Here is a 17,287-nt window from a genome sequence, read left to right as displayed (position 1 = left end):
TTCGTGAGGGAATTCAGATCCAGCTGGAGACGATGTAATAGTGGTCTCCGCCATTTTGGTGGGGTATATTGGACCCAATTCTGCATTGGGTTTTTTTCTCCTCCAATGTGTTGATCCTGGTTGTTACAAAGTCGGAGGTGGCTTGGTAGCAGGAGCTTCTCCACTGAGCTCTATTGAACGCATCCATAGCTAAAGAAAATAAAACCTACCTTTATTGCATATTGTTTCAATTCATATACTGTCTATAATCGTTATTATTGTTATTAATGTCGGAAAAATACGTAGGGCGGCGAGCTGGCAGAATCGCTAGAACGCCGGGCAAAATGCTTAGCGGCATTTCGTTCGTCTTTACCTTATGACTGTAAATGCCGCCAAGGTTGACATTGCCTTTCATCCTTTCCGAGATCGATGAAATAGGTACCAGTTGAGCACTGGCGTCAGTACAATTGGCTTACTCCATTGCTAGCCTTGTGTCAAAATTTGAAACCATTATTATTTGACTTTCTGTAAATTCCTACAAAATATTCGCCCCTCCCTCCCCTTATCGTTACAACTATTATTTTTGTTAACCGAAAGAAGAAACGGCTGAGGAAGAAATGCATTTCTTGATAAATGTTCTCGTTTCTCTCTCTCTCTTTCTCTCTCTCTCCATATATTTCTTATTCTCACTTTTATAAAAATATGATAAAAGCCAACTGGTTTATTCCTCTACAAACATTGCATATGGCTGTTTCTACATCTCAGTTGCAGTTAGCTTGGTAAGCAAGTTGTATTTATTTTTAAATTAATCATTTTTCTTTCTTTCTTTCTCTCTTTCTGTTTGCTCATAGTCTTGTCCGTCTCCCACGAAATTCTTTTTCTCATTCAGTCCAGAAAAAACAAAATAACAAATAATAACTGAATAAATATAAAAAAAGAAAGTCGAAACAACTTTTAAGCAGAAGTCCTACTCGTCCTGCAACTCCAAATGCATTCCTTACGACACTTTTTATACTGTGGCAATGAACTGACGACATATCTACTCTCTCTCTCTCTCTCTCTCTCTCTTCCCCCCTCCCTCTTCATCAACTGATGGCCTGAAATTATTTTATATCCCTTATTTAAAATATTAGGAATATGGAAAGCTTTCTCATTCTTCAGCCGATCGATCAAACTGAATCACTCAATCAAGCTGTGCAGCAACTTTTAATATCAATATCCTAATATTAATTGTAGTAGTCAGCTAGAAAGAGATAGAATGTGGTGACATCTTAAGTGTCACTTTGTCAAAGTTGACCACCTGTGATTCTGTTCCTCCGCCGCCGTCGACGCTCATATCGATCTGATGACGTGCTACCACGTGACTGCCACTCGACGCCTCGATTGGTCTTTCGCTGCGAAGCTACGATTTTTTTTCGCCTTCGTGTCGCACTTGCAAGTGCGTGTTTTTTTGCACAAACGTCTGCTGGCAGCTCTGGGAATACATTTCACTGAATGTAACCGACTGGATTCCTTTTGCGTGCACAAATCTTACAGAAAAAAACCGGGAGGAAACGAGAGAATTGAATTCTTAAACTGACACACGTCTCATCTTCAGTAAAATAGATGCTACACTGCTGGTACAAGCGGAGGCAAGGAGTCTGCCTCCCTGTTGCGAAACGCTTATTTTCATTTGGAAATATTACAACAGATTTTACTCATTTAAAAAGCTTCACTCATGACCCCAGAGGATTACCTTTCTGTGAACATGGATATTTTACGGACGGTTAGGAGGCATAAAGAAGGTAATGGCTATATATTTAAATTATAAAACAACAATGTTGTGGAATTTACACAAGTTGACGTCTATTGTTGGTAAATAACACCAAATGCATTCCCTGCATATTGCTACACAGCGGACCCGATTCTCTCGTAGCACAATATTTCACTGAGACACAAATGACAGCTAAATATTTCTTTATATTCTACGACTACAAACAAAGGTCACCCTTCATTCACTTTGTTCTCCATCACAAAATTCCTCGCTAATCTATGAAACACGTTAATATTCCTGCTGAATAACCATTCCTGTTATTTTGTCAATACTGAAAAAAAAAAGTGAAAAACAAAAAAATAGCAAGAAAAAGAAAAAAAGTTTCTCTGCAACTGGCAAAGTTGGGTGTGTTTGCATATGTAAAAAAAGAAAAAAAAAAGAAAGAAAATTGTAATCAATATCTATTATCTTTCCTCTGTCCTCTACACACCTCAGTAGCCCTAAACCTGTCCTTGTGGCTTGACTACCACAGTATGTATGTCATTGTAAATATATTTATAACTCGCTTTCTCATCACCAACTACGTGGACAGCTGTTACATGCGGCAGATCAGCTCTTTCTCTTCGGATCTATAGAACTGATTGATTTTTATTCATGGATTACATCTTGGATTAAATCAACTGTTTATCTATTCTCATAAAACTATTTAAAACTGCCGTTTTCCTTTTTTCTTCTTCTTCTTCTCCGATGTTCTTTCAATGAATCTAAAACGATGAATGCGTCAGGAGGAGTCCCAGCCATGGACGGAGCGTTCGAACGGTTTATCACGGCCGCTATCGCCACCATCATTACTATCATGTTTTCTTGGAGACTCTTAACCGATGTCAACGAGTACGACTCCACCATTCCCATCATTTCCCCTCCACCGCCCAGGCTGAAACATCTCACAGAAGATAACCAGGAAACAGATGATAGTAATGATTACGATAACTTTTCAGACGCTGACGACGAAGCTGAAATCGAACCCGCGACCTGCGAATTCAAAACCTTTGCTTTTGCAATGCCAGCGAGCCGCCAACATTCCGATCACAACATTCCAGGTGTAATCAGTCATTCTAACATTCCAAGTTCGGAGATGAGCAACGTTCGTTATCATTCCACAAACAGAGCTACTTACTTTATTGATGACTGTTATCAAACGACGGCGATACCCAGAAAGACAGACATACCTGGCGGATGTGTGGAGCAGGAGATAAGTTATCAACCTGACGAGCCATTAGGCCTGAAGGCAAATAATACAGCAGTAGCAGCAGCAACTAGTAGTAGTAGTAGTAGTAGTAGTAGTAGTAGTAGTAGTAATAATACAGTTACTGCTGCTGCTGCTTCTAGTACAGACATTAAAGTAGGCAGCACGGTAAGAAGCCACCCTATTGTAGCTAAGAGAGAGACAGGTAAAACTGTTTTTATGTTGGGTTCCGCCTCGCCGCTCCAACAAGTTGTATCACCCCCTCTGCTGGAGAGTGTTCACACTAGACCAAGGCTGCCCTCTGCACTTCAGCTCGGTAATTCTCCTCAAAACCTCACTTCAGACGACTCACAAATGACGACCGCACCGAGATATTCGTCTCACACGTCTATAGAAACACCAACAACACCATGTCTTTCTTCTACATCGGCAAACGTAAGTCGTTCTTCTTTAACTCAAACGTCGTGTCGTGGATCTCAGGTGAAACGACCACCTCCGCCATTACCGCCTCGACGACCCCAAGGCGGCGGCGGTGATGTTACAAACACCACGAATAATACTTATAATAATAACAATATTACTTCTACTGCTACCTCTATTGCTAGTCCAAATGACCGTAATACTACCAACACACACACATCGACTGGCGATCAAACTAAGAAACCTGCCGCCGCTCCTATATTAGGAAGACGAGCCATGGCGAACAACAACAAAAATAATGTTGCTAACAAAACTGAAAGCTGTCAGTCTACAAGTACCAACAGTACCAATAGCAGTAGAAGCAGCAGCAGCAGTAGTAGTAGTGGTAGTACGAGCAGTCTTGTGTGTAACCGTGAGTTTCGAGATATCGTCGATGATGAGGACTTCAAACAAATGGTGCCCAGCCGTGAAATGAATTTCTTTCGTCCGAGGCATCGATACTGCCCTCCGCCACCCTCACCGTCCAATTCCCATTACTACGATATCGATTCCGACTCAGACAGCGACTCTGAAGTTTTCTATTTCAATGGTCTGGAACCGATCGAGGAAGAAGATTCGGATGATTTATCCTCCGACAGCGATCGATGCGAAGAGTATGAAGTGAAAGGAAGCTACCCACCCTCTGTGATTCACAACTACGACGACGACAACAACAATTTCCACACCTTCAACAGAAGCAGCAGCAGCAGCTACAAGCAACCCAGTTCACATAGTCTTACAGGTGTTCCAGCACGTGGCACTGCAGGTCTGTTATTTTCATCTCACCCTGGTGACGCTGCTACTACCATCAACAATCGAACGGCATCGTTGCTGTCTGCCAGCAGCAATCATAATAATAGCAGCATCTCGCCTCGCCAGCATGGCAGAAGTTTCACGACTGAAAACAAAAACAATGAAGCTGTTAGGAATTACGAGGAAAGTTCTGTTGATACGTCGTTCACGTCGCCGTATGTGTCGAGTAGCGATGAATTGGCGGAGCGAGAAGAAGAGCTGGAGGAGAAAGACAAAGAAATAAGGCCAAACAATGTAGAGGAATGTGACCAACCCAGGTGTGAGGAGGATGGCGACACGAGTGAAGATAATAACAATGTCACCTACACACACGCTACAGCTACTGTTGAACAGGCACCCATTATATGTCCACCTAAACAGTTGTTTAATATACCGTCCTCCACTTCGTCGTCTTCTCAATCAAACACTCATTCAACGTCAGTATTAACACCGCCAGAGCCGCCACCACCACCAACAGCAGCAACAGTTGATAATGTGATATCTATTAATAACATTCCAGTCCAGCATATGTTTAGAGATAATAACAATGGAGATACGTTAAAAAATACATCGAAAGTTTGTGCAGAGGAACAGTCTAGTACCGATAGTTTTGGTCAGGTGGATAATATCGATTCAACAAACAAACAAACGACTGTTCGATCGACTGATGAACTAAGCAACTCGTTAAAGAAATCCTCGGTGACAGCACGACCCCTCAGTCAGACCATCGGCGATTTAAGTGACACGTCACGTGATTTAACCACTTACAATGAAAATGCACTTTTGACTTTCACAACGTCTACAAACGATCGTTCACAGCGAATCAAGGATGATTCTGCAAACCCTGCACAGACTCCTCAAAAGTCTCGGGAACGATCTTATTCTGATGGAGATGTCAACCAAGATGAAGAAACGAGCAGCAGTCCGTCTGAAAGTACTCATGGTCTTATACTCGATATCCGAGCTAACTCTACAACGAAAGAGGAAGCAGAGTCATACGGAGAGGAATTCCTAATCATAGGAAAGACTAATCCACAGAATTTCCAAACTCCTTCACCGGATGTATACTGTTCCAACCAATCCAACTGGCCTATCCAGCTCTACTTTGATGCTACCAAGTCTAATGCTGCCGAGAATCCACCTCGTGGTTTTACATTTTCCTACACAGAGCCTGGCGAAACGGCCTACAAAGCTCGCAGTTTTTATGTCGAGAACTACGACAACAACAGCAACACTTTAAACAACAACAATGTTCACCATCAATATGATGACAGTCGGAATATGTCGGAACTTAATGAGAATAATAATTTATCTGCAGATGATCTGAAGTTTACTCCACCAAGGGACTATGTTGATAACCCAATGAAATTTGCTTCTGATGATATTAATGTCTTTACAGCTAGCAAGCTTGACAATGGCCCCATGATAATTAAGAGGGCATTGTCGATGACGAATGCTGAACCAAATAGACAACCTGACAACTACACCAGTCTTGAACAGCAAAACAGATATCTGTCAAATTATAAGGAACCAGAGAGTATGGAAACTACATTGTCTCAAGTACAGCATGAACCAGAGAACCAAAGACCAAAGAGTTACGTTGAACAGGAAGCCGTGGAGAATGTTTTACAGTACGATGGATTAACCGAAAAGGATTTATATATTAACAAGTATTCGGATTACGTTCAGAGTGATTATGTTACCCTTGTTACTATGGAAAAATCATACCCTGACATTTTAAAAAAAGGAAGTTTTAATGAAAATAGCCAGGATATAAATTCCAATGATTACGTTGGGGAGGAGAGTATGGAAGATAGGGTATTTCCTGATGTGGTAAAAAAAGATACATACCCTGTCAGCTCCTTACATCAAGATACTGTTGATCATGCACATGTATCGACTTTTCCTGATGTATTAAACAAAGGAATCATTGAAAAAACACAGGATGTGATTTCTGAGGATTTTACCGTATTAGAATGTAAGGAAAAACGACCATTTCCTGATATTGTTGATGGACAAGCTTACCATGTTAACAAGCATGCAGGTTATGGTCAGAATTATTCTGTAATGCAGGAAGCAGCAGAAAAAACAGGTTTTCCTGATATAGTAAATAGAGAAGAATTTCATTTGGACAGACATTTACAAGAGACTCAGCAGGGTTATACAATGGAAAGTAAATTAATTCATCAAGAACCAGAGGAAGATATAATTAAAAAAGAAATTCCTGTAGACTATAGCAGTCGATTGGATACAAAAGAGAAATCTAGTTCTGATTCAACAAGAAATGTTCAAGAATGCAATTCTTCAGACGTATCACACATAGAAATGGGGGCTGTTTTGAAACCCCCATCTTTGATAAAAAATGAGAATCGAAAGTCGAGTGATCCGGTTCCAGATTCATATTCTTTAAATACAAGTGTTGATCCTGTAAGAAAGGTAACTGTATCACCTGAAAATCTGTCCAATTCTGAATTAAGATTAAAAACTGAACCGGCAGCCAGTGAAGAACTTGTTTCTAGCATTGACTCTGAAGTAGAATTTGAAGTTTTCAAAAGCGAATGTTTAGCCCATTCCGAGGATTATAGCAGTTTATTGTCCCTTGAAAAGTTGGATGAGTCAGGGAACATGTACCCCAGTCAACACGAGTTGTCTTCAAATAAAGCCGAAAGTGATAATTACGAGGGCAGCCTGTCTCTCGAAGAATATGATGAACTTGCAGACTTTGTTAGTGACCAACTTAGTCCACCTCCAACATCAGCTCTTCACAGACCATTGACAGTTAAGACACAGCTAGGTGGCAGTCGTCAAGTTCCTTTAGTCCGACGGAAAATTAATGCTGTGCGGAAACGATATTTTGGCAGCGAAAACAACGTCTCCGATTTAATTGAGGATGAAAATTCAGTGAGCAACAGATTTGCTAGATATCGCAAAACTTCCCTCAGAGCATTGAAACGACGAGATGCTGCTAAACGTCTTTCTCTACACAATGACCAGGAGGCAATCCATGCTTCAAGGATTAGGCCAAGTAAAAGTCTGAGTCACATTAGTCAACTCTATTTACGCAGTGAACCTGTATGTAGGTACCCCCGTCCACCTTTCCATGAAATACACCCAGACTGTATATTGTCACCTGGCAATGCGGATAACCTTGAAGAATCTATTCAAGCTGCATCCATTGATAATCTCGAGTCTTGTTTATCCCAATATGATTCCTTTTGTTCTTTGGTGGAGACGGATATAGACACAGGGGAAACAACTGAGAGACGGTTCAGTTTTGATAGTGAAGCTTTTGAAATTCCTTTCTCTTTTCAGCCATCCTATTTCGGCAAGTCAACAAGTCTAATGGATCTACGCTCAGAACAGCAACAGGTAAGGCGGTCGACCGGCAAAAGCCGGTTTGCTGACCGAAATGTACCGAAATCAAAGAGCATGCAGACACTTGAAACAAATCTTGATGATGATGCTGATGATGAAGATGACCTTCTGGGTGAGTCAAGTTTTAGGCGAGTGCCGTCCATTCATGAGCTGAGAGTGTCACGTTCTTTACAAAAATTAAATGTTCCGGCTTGGTACAAGAATTCAAGTGTGTCTCGCAGTGGTAGTTGTATTCTAAACAGAGACAATGACTCCATGAAATCTTTTGATTGGAGATTCAACGCAAGTCTTACTTCATCTCCAGCCAGCAGCATCATTAGCCACCAAGCACCCGTTGTCATAAAAACACGTGTCACACCCAGCTATACTCGTTCATATTCTGCACCTCTAAAGACCCCAAAATTAGTGCTGCCTCCAAAGCCGGCTAATGTTCGACTACCAAGCGATCAATTCAGAAACCAAGAGAAACCAAAAGGTCTGATGCCAATTCCAATAGTGCCCTTCTTAAAGATACGAGAAATGTTTGAGAAGAAGAGTCAAGAAAACAACTCACAACCGACTTTTCCCACTGCAGTTAGTCCTGTTTCTAAAACTCCAGTGAAAACTTCAAAACCAGAACCACCAAAACGGACAACTCCAGTCAAACGTGAACCCGATTCAATATCACAAAGTAAAAAGTCTCCTGTCTCACCTGGATTTTCTCCGGCTCTCCGGATTGACGAAGCTATTGAAGAAACGAACGAAGAAGAAGAACTTATGGAAGATACTATAGATGCTGTCAGTCATAGTTATACCTCGACACAGCCTAATGTAACACCTGTCAAATATGAAATTGCAAACGTCAGTGCTCCTGGAGCTGTAACGCTTTCTACTGCTCCACCATTGATTAACGGTAATTCAACACACGTGCCAGAAGGCCGTCATGTATACTTCAGTAACAGCCCTATAGTTGAGACCAGTGCAGAAGTGTCGAATAATGAAGTCCACGAACAGTACCATACTGTTGATCAGGCAGCACCAATCATCCGTCGACCTGTAGCCCGACGACCAGCTGAAGCAGACACACAACAACAGCAACAGCAACAACAACAGGATGAGCCATCAGCTAAAGCAACTCTGTCAGAATCCAAAGTGCCATCTGAGACTGGGACGACGCAAGACGATTCGGAGAGTAAAGAGAAAAGCCGAAAGGTTGTGAAAGTATCCGAACGAATCCAAATGTATGACCAGGCATCATCAAGCAAGGAACCGGAGAAAAATAAGGCAAGCAAAGAAAAAGATTGGAAACCAAAAATATTCAGTTTCCGGGATAATAAAGTTGCTAAGAGCCAACCCAAGCAAACACCCCCACAACCACCGCCTCCAAAAGCCAAGCTCCCAGTGCCGTTCTTCCGAAACAGAAAAGGTAAGGGTGATATTAATGTATCCACTTCCCTTTCTCCTAACCCCTTAACAACATCCTCCTCAACCATCCCTAATTCTTGTAATTTGCATGCAAACAGTTTGTCTCTGACAAATGTTAGTCTTAACCCCAACATTACAGATACAACTAGTAAAAATTCTAAAAGTAGTATCTCTAACACCCATTACAGTATTAATAGCAGCACTGTCCTTAATAAAAATGATGAACCTAATAGTTGTAGTGCCCTTAATGTGTATGATAAAACTAATAGCAGTAGTGCCCTTAATACATATAAGAAAAATAATACTAGTGCCCCTAACACACATTGCAATAATGGTCGTTCCCATACTAACAACTCACCCCTAATTATAAACAAAAATATATGTAGCTCTGAAAATGACCCTTTCTTTGAATTCTTGCAGAGACCACAGTATGACCCCTTGACCAGTGTCCATCAAGGTCGCCCTACGTCCATCGAGCAGATCCAGTCTTCGTTAGGCCGGCCATATATTGACCTTAGCTTTCGAATGCCGTCCCAACCACAGCAACCAATGCTTGATACTCTCAAACACTCCCCATTCTGTCGGCCGGTGTCTTCTGGAGATGAGCACTGTACCATATTTGGGCTAAGCATCAGTAAAAGGGATCAACCAGCAGCCCCACTGGTCAACACAGACCTGGGTAGCAGTTACGCTGAGAGTGTCTCTCTCAATCGAACTTGTAACACCGAGGTTGCTAATACAGATGCCAGCTTGGATGAAGTTCTTGAAAGCCTTCTGGCTTTAAAGAACTAAATCTGTTCTTTTGTTTTACTGAGAGACCAAAACTGTTTTATCACATGCAAATGCTTGGAGACACTCAGCACTTTCAAACAGTGGAAATAACTTAGTTGGACTCTAAAAACTAACTGGTAGAGGGAGGGAGGGGGAGATATTCTTTATATATATATTTAAAACAAAAAAAAAAAATGTCTTTCTTAAAAACTCATATTTTTCTCTGTAAAGTAAAAAAAAAGAAAAAATAACAAACAAACACATGATTACCTAGATTTAATTTTATATTAACACTGAAAATATACTCCACAAAATTCGCCATTAAAAAATATATATGTATACATATGTATATATATATATATTTTAAAATAATTTACACTTAATTTTTTCGTGACACTTTGTTAAAACATGTGTCTTGGAAATGTCACCGCCCATCGTTATTTTAGCAGCATTTCGGTTTTAGGAAAACAATAAACAAGCATAAAAATTATTCTTTCTTCAATTTAGTAATTCTGCATATGATGTGTGTGTGTGAGAGAGAGAGTGTGTGTGTTAGTATATCTCTGCGTGTTTGTTAAGTGACTCTCATTTCTTTAGATTATTTGTATGGCTCTTATTAAATTTACAAAAAATACTGCAAACATTTCTTTCTCAGGCATTGTTAAAAAAAAATGTATGAATTAAATTATTTAAAAAATCACTGATTGAAAACGAAGATTCTTCTATCAGCTATGTATCAGAAACGTATGCTAAACCAGAGCATAGTAATCAATGAGAAAGGAGAGTGAGAAACGCCACTCCCCACCTCACCTTGAATTTAAATCAAGGCATAAGGATTTTGCATAATATAATATTTCTAAAAACCTAAAAGAAAAAAAAAAAATTGAAAATAGATTATATTAATAATGCAGTCTTTCATGTAATAATTTACAGGGAAAATTGACCTAAGTCAAAACATTGAATAATAATATTATAATAATAATAATAATAATAATGATAAACTGAGACTTATGACAGGTTAGATAGTTAACGTCAATCAAGTACCAGTGCTAATACGTCCTTGGTGTATAAATAAGACATGTTTAAAAGGATTCATATCTTCATAAGATATAAAACTCCATCGAGCTAAGTTGAATTGAGGCATGGCTGAATGTAGAGCATTTTTTTAATGACACCAGCAACAACAACAACAATAACCAACAGTAAAAATATCTGTTTGCCACCATTTTCCTTGTTTATAATTGTGTTAGTATTCGTAGTATCGAGGAAGAGAAGTCAATGCTAAGGACACACACACACACACACACGTTTCGTGAAAGAACGTTTCTACAGCAGTGTGTTTAATTGGTTGTCATCTCAAGAGGAATTGGAGAGAAATACACTTAGACGCATCATCTCAGCATTTATTTCATAAACATCTTTTTTTCGTAGATTGCATGTGATTAGGTTGATATAAACCGTTGCTTCATTAAAACATAGACTTTCGTTAAAAGGTAATTACATTTTCATTAAAACACGATTAGACATTCATGAAAAGATAATTAGACCATCATTAAAACAATTAAACCTTCATTAAAATGGATCTTCGTTAAAATATACTGTCATTAAAAGATGTTTTGGAATAGCTGTCCCTTGAAGTTCGATGCCTTATAGGAAAGGGATAAGGTACAGGAAATGTTAAACAGAAATCCATTATGAAAAAAATTTGAAATTTTTGTGGAGAAAAAAATTTTTCCAGCATCGGAATTTTCATTTGTATGCAAAATACAAAAGCTGTAAAGGGGGAAAAAAAAAAATCTCTTTTCCTTTCCTATGAGGTATGGGACTTTGAAAGAAAGCTATGCTAAAACTCCACCCATTAAAAGCATATTGGACTTTCATTAGAGTATATTAGATCTTCTGAGCATAAGGGCTGAAAAACAGACCTCTGGTGTATAGCAACCCAACAAGTTCAACTTAACAAGGAAACCCTGAGGATGATTTTTTTAACACAGAAATCTGTCTGGTGTTTGTGTTTTGTTTTTCTTATTATTTTCATTTGCTGTCTTTTTTATTTGTTTTTCTTCCAATCTTCCCCTGTCAAAACACAGGTAGACAGACACAAATATATACATGCACACACATATATGCACATATACATAAACACATGTATATATTTGTATATAAATGTTTGTGTGTGCATGTATATACATATATAACTCAGCACATTTTGTTTTAAGCAACATTTCATTTTAGTTTGTCTCAACATTTTGTTTTGTTCAACTACATTAAAATATAAAGTACCAGTCACGTACTGGGGGACAATTTAATCAACAATACTCTTTCCTGCTAAGATCATTTGTGGTCTTGTGCATATATGTCAGACATGACTGCTTAACAACTTCATCATAGTGTGGTATGTAGATATGGAAGAGAGAAGGCTGTGAATTTTGGTAAATAAACTTACTAAGTGCCTTCACTGGATGTATCCATAGCAATGCTTCTCGGGGAATTTGGTTCAGGGTAACTCTGCCTTACATTTCCTCCAAGAATTGATGAAATAAAATCCTGGTCAAATATATATACTGGAGTCAAATTCTATCATTGAGATCTTGTTCCCCCCAAATTTGTGGCCTTATGCTAATATTTCACCCTTGTTTATCTATTCACACTGTTTTCAATTAATCCTGGATTATCCCACAGCTTTGAGATTTCAATGATGCAATTGTTACTTTTAGAATGACATTGTAGGGTAGGTGTGAAAGGCCAGATCTGGCTGGTTTGAACATTAACATTATTTGAACATTATTTTGGTCAGATATGACTGGCTTAAATGCTAAAGGGTTAACCATCAGTATTTTCAGTGATTGACTCCAGTATGGCCGATTTGCATTGACATCACAACATTCTAGAGTTGCCTTCTCTTTTACTCAAAATTTATTTTTCCAAAGATTTAATATTTTATATTTGGAATTAAATTCCAGAAAATGTTTTGTGATGTCCTGAAAATTTTGCCTCCCATTATTTTGTGAACACTAAACATTGACATTTTGTATAGTTTATTCATTTCCCGCTTTCGTTTAATAAAATTATATTTTCTGAAATGTAAAGAGCTTCTGGCTAAAATGATACGGCTGTAACAAATGAGGTGTTTAGGACATCTTGTGACAATGGTTACATTGGAGTATCAAGAGTTCTAGAATATCCCGCAACAGAACAGTTCAAAGCAGCAACAAAGTACCCAGGGTATTCCATAAGAGATTAGTTATGTGTCTCATGAGCTTTTCAGGACACTGTATAGCAAGCAGAACAGTTACATAGCTAATATCAAGATATTTAAGACATCCTGTGACAACAGAAAAAAATGCAATAAGATGGTCAGAATATTCTGTAAGAAAGAATAATTGTGTGCCTCTAACAAGATGTATCAAGATTTAAAAGACTTTGTGCATTGGAATAGTTGCTTAGCAGTAACAAGGCTTTTTAGGAGCTTCTGCAACAACATACATAGCAATACGCAGGGCGTCAGAAGACCCTGTTAAGAGACATAACTCTTATGAGATTTTCAAAGACCGCATGTGCCAGAAGAGCTACGCCGCTGTAAGAGAACACATCTTTAACGAGACTTTCAGAGTACCTGGAGATGGAAACTTCCCTTATGTAGCTCTCTCTCTCAAATTGAGGTGACAAACCATATTTACATATCATTTTGTTTTTGTTTTTTACCAATTTGTTGATTTATTTTTTTGTTTTTATGCTTTTTATCTTTGCTTTTTTTTTATGTTGCATTTCTTCTTTTTTTATATGTATTTTAGTTCTGCTTTCCAACAACTTTTCATGCTGACATCACCGAAAGATCCCCTCTCCCTTAAAAAATAGCTGCCCCTTATCTTCTTCTTAGGCACCAAATGGGCACTTCACTTAATCTCATAATCCCACAGAATCATTTAAATTCGTACTTCCCCCTCCCCCCAAAATGTGGTGTTGTTTGCTTACATGTGGTTTTAATTTCCATTGTAAATTAATCTGAAGACTAAACGAAGTTTTAAGCAACTGTTATTACATTCTTCTTTATATGTTTTTCGAACGAAACTGTTATATATATTCAAAAGAGCTTATCTTCTTAGATTAAATGAAAATAAAACCTTGCTTTTGATGTAAAAGCCATCTATCAAGCATGGCAGATGTTGCTTCCTGCTAAATTATCATTTAGTTCCCTGTTTGACTCTAAATAAAATGGAATTTATCTATAATTTTACTAATTAGATCTTAATCATAAATACCAGGTAACAAAGGTAAAGTTTTATATTTTTAAGTAAAACATAAGTCATAATTACATATATTGATTAATTATATATACCGTATATATAGATATATACACACACACACATATGTTTGAGAGGACTAAGGCCGCTAACATTGTGAAATAATAAACACTGTCTATTAATTTTTATAAATATAATTTATTTAAATGCCACAGCTTGTGGTTTAAATATATTTTGTAATAAAAATAAATATTACAAGTCAATATTTCTTTTTCTAAATCCTCTGTTACATTGAGTCTATGTATGAATGTCTATATATATAGCTGTGTGTGTATGTATTACATATGTGTATTGTGTATGTATATATTTGTATATTATTGTTATACTGGCCAAACAATTAGAATAAATGTGAATATATTAGCATACGGTTAATATCATCATTGTTTTAAGGTCCATGCTTGCATGGGTCAAACAGAAAAAGAATTTTTTAATGTAGATTTTTTTATAGCCAGATGCCCTTCCTGTGGCCAACCCTTATCTTGTTTCCAAGCTAGGGAATATTTCATCTTGGACAGACCTATTTTTCACTGACAGCTGGAAACGACACCACTTGTATAATGGTGATGCTCATTTACAGCCATCAGTTGTCTAGAAAAAGACATGCACACACATATATATACATACATACATATATATATATATATATGTGTGTGTGTGTGTATATACTATAGGCTTCTTTCAGAAGCTCAGGATGCGGTACAGTGGTGCTAAACCCAGAACCATATAGTTGGGAAGCAAGGTTCTCAATGAATAGGTGTGTCTATATTAATAGAAATTTGGCCATTGCTCTCAGGTGAATACGACATGGCAGCTTGTGCCATACTATTTTAGCTTCCTGTATACTGGAAGGAGAGGGCTGCACCGGCACTAGGGCATGAGGGTGGTGCACATTTACAGCTGAGTAGACTGGAGCATTGTGAAAAGATGTTCTTCATCCAAGGACACGTTCTGCCCAGTCAAGGAATCAAATCCTCAACTTCATGATTGTGAGCCAAACACCCTAACCACTGAGCCATGCATCTTTACTATATATATATATATATATTGATTGATTGACTGAGGAGAATATGTAAGAACTTTCTTACATAACTACTTGAAACACCTATATTAAATGCATTCAAAATTTTAAAATAATAGCATTTGGTTTTGTCTTTATATTATGTATAAAGAATAAGTACTAGGCTAAAGTAAATAGTGAGAGGAAGGGAATGATAGATTAATCCTTTGAAAGTGGTGCCCCAGCATGGCCTTATTTACCTGACAAAATTAAACAAACAAATATACATCAGCTATATATATGTATGTATACTTAGTCTTGTCTAACCCATATAAACATGGAAAGGTAGATGTTAGAATAACATGCATATATATATGCTGTCTCTTTGTATATCATATATATTTGTTTGTGTGTGTGCTAGATGCTATATGAACATGTATATTATTTATTTGTATTAAATATTTCCATGTGCCTATATACATAGTCTTAAGTACTAACTTTTCACTTTCTCTCTCCACATTTACCATTACAAGCAGACATAGAGAACCAAATGATGAACCTGAGGAAGACTCTTTAGCATTCAGATGGCTCAATCAAATATAAGCCTTATCTATTTAGACAGTTTTGAATGAATTAATTAATTATGTCTTATCTCATAGCTTTGAGATTTCAGTGATGTGATTGGTTATTTGTAGGGTGGGTGTGAGAGGCTGGTTAGAACATAAAGCAGGTAGAATATTTGGACTGGATTTGACTAGTTTAAATATTTAAAGGGTAAATAATGTCCCCCTGTAGACGATGAGCATTGTCTGATACATGTGGGAAGAAGTTGGTTTAATATATACATTAACAAAATAGATGTTTAAAAATTTCTTCAAATATTTAATTTGCTTCAGATAAAAAAGAATATTCAGAAAAGTGTATTGATTAAGCTTGTGTGCATGGAAAGAGAGAAAGATGTTTGCTCCATACAAACATGGAAACAGGGTTGTTAAAATTGAGGATACATACATACATATCAGGCATGTGTCGTCAGTAATTACTCAGGGTAGGCAGTTGGTGACCTTTATGTAGTAAAACACAAGAATAAGCGAAACACAGACATGAGACTGAGTTGAAGGCAGATTTACTTTTGCCTTTAGAGCACGTAAAGAAAACGTTGTAGAAATGTATGCAGCAAGTGTACTACAGCCGTACTATGCGTAGCTTAAATACTAAGATTGAAAAGCAGGGGCCAATTATGTCTACCTAATCTGCAAGAAAATAAAATACTTTGCATTTTATGCATATTAATCAGAGTAACCTTCATAATTTTATTGAATTATGTGCATATTTTACCATAAAAGGAAAATGTTGCTATCAGTCGATTTTATTCAAGGTAGGCACTGCCTACCTTGCTTACCTAGGCGACACATCCCTGATGCATATATATATATATATATATATATATATATATATATATATATTGGGAGATAAATATTACCTTTTGGTATTAATACTGTTTCTGTTGGTGTTATTTTTTGATAAACCCACTGGCTATTTGCCTAAAAGGACATTAATATATTATATATTGTTGACGAGGGAATTGGCTGCTATGTCTGCACTGGTCATCTGTCATTGACAAGTCCAAAGGTGAAGTCATTTGATTTGGCAGTTCTGGTGAACATAGTGGATGGTTATTACCCATCAACGACATAAACACTTTTATGCACCACAAGCCCATATGAGAGGCCCTCTCTTGGTAAATAACGTTAATATTCTGTATTCTAACATAACATGCACTTTTAGTGGGAGACAAATACATATATGTATGTATGTATATATATATAGTGTGTGTGTATATTTAATTAGAAGTTATAAAGTGACTCAAAGGCTAGGAGCTTCAAGCATGGCACTGCTTGGACACTTCATGCACAAAAATCTTGGCCCTTGTGTCACTATGTAACTTCTGATTAAATACATATTTACCATTTTTGGTGGGAGATTTAGCCTGGCACCTCAGCCGCCTTTATTCTGTTGCAAGTACTTGGGCCAGATTTCTATTTTGAGGCTAATGCGTGAAGGAGTGTGGCTTCATGGTTAGGAAATGTTGGCCTGCTCACCTAGCCAGCAGGGTGATATCAATCTAAAACATGGTGACCAGTGATATATAACAGTATCCAATAGTCTTGTTGATACCATGATATATATATATATATATATATATA

At 37.6% G+C, this 17,287-nt stretch overlaps 1 protein-coding gene across 2 annotated transcripts in view; it reads left to right on the top strand.

Moving 5' to 3' along the window:
• The first annotated feature begins 1,115 nt into the window (after positions 1-1,115).
• The window catches only part of LOC106878744 (uncharacterized), a 28,934-nt gene continuing 12,762 nt past the window's right edge, over positions 1,116-17,287 (top strand). Inside the window, exons 1-2 of one of the 2 annotated variants that reach the window (XM_014928060.2) lie at positions 1,135-9,009; positions 9,429-10,269. In XM_014928060.2, coding sequence (XP_014783546.1) covers positions 2,505-9,009; positions 9,429-9,442 — 6,519 coding nt within the window. In that variant the 5' untranslated portion in view covers positions 1,135-2,504 and the 3' untranslated portion in view covers positions 9,443-10,269. Of the gene's footprint in view, positions 9,010-9,428; positions 10,270-17,287 lie in introns of those variants that run through there. The other variant, XM_014928059.2, reaches the window with a different exon arrangement.

The sequence above is a fragment of the Octopus bimaculoides genome, chromosome 2, assembly GCF_001194135.2.
Source record: "Octopus bimaculoides isolate UCB-OBI-ISO-001 chromosome 2, ASM119413v2, whole genome shotgun sequence".
In the NCBI taxonomy this organism is placed as follows: Eukaryota; Metazoa; Mollusca; class Cephalopoda; order Octopoda; family Octopodidae; genus Octopus; species Octopus bimaculoides.
This window is presented reverse-complemented; position numbering and strand designations above follow the sequence as displayed.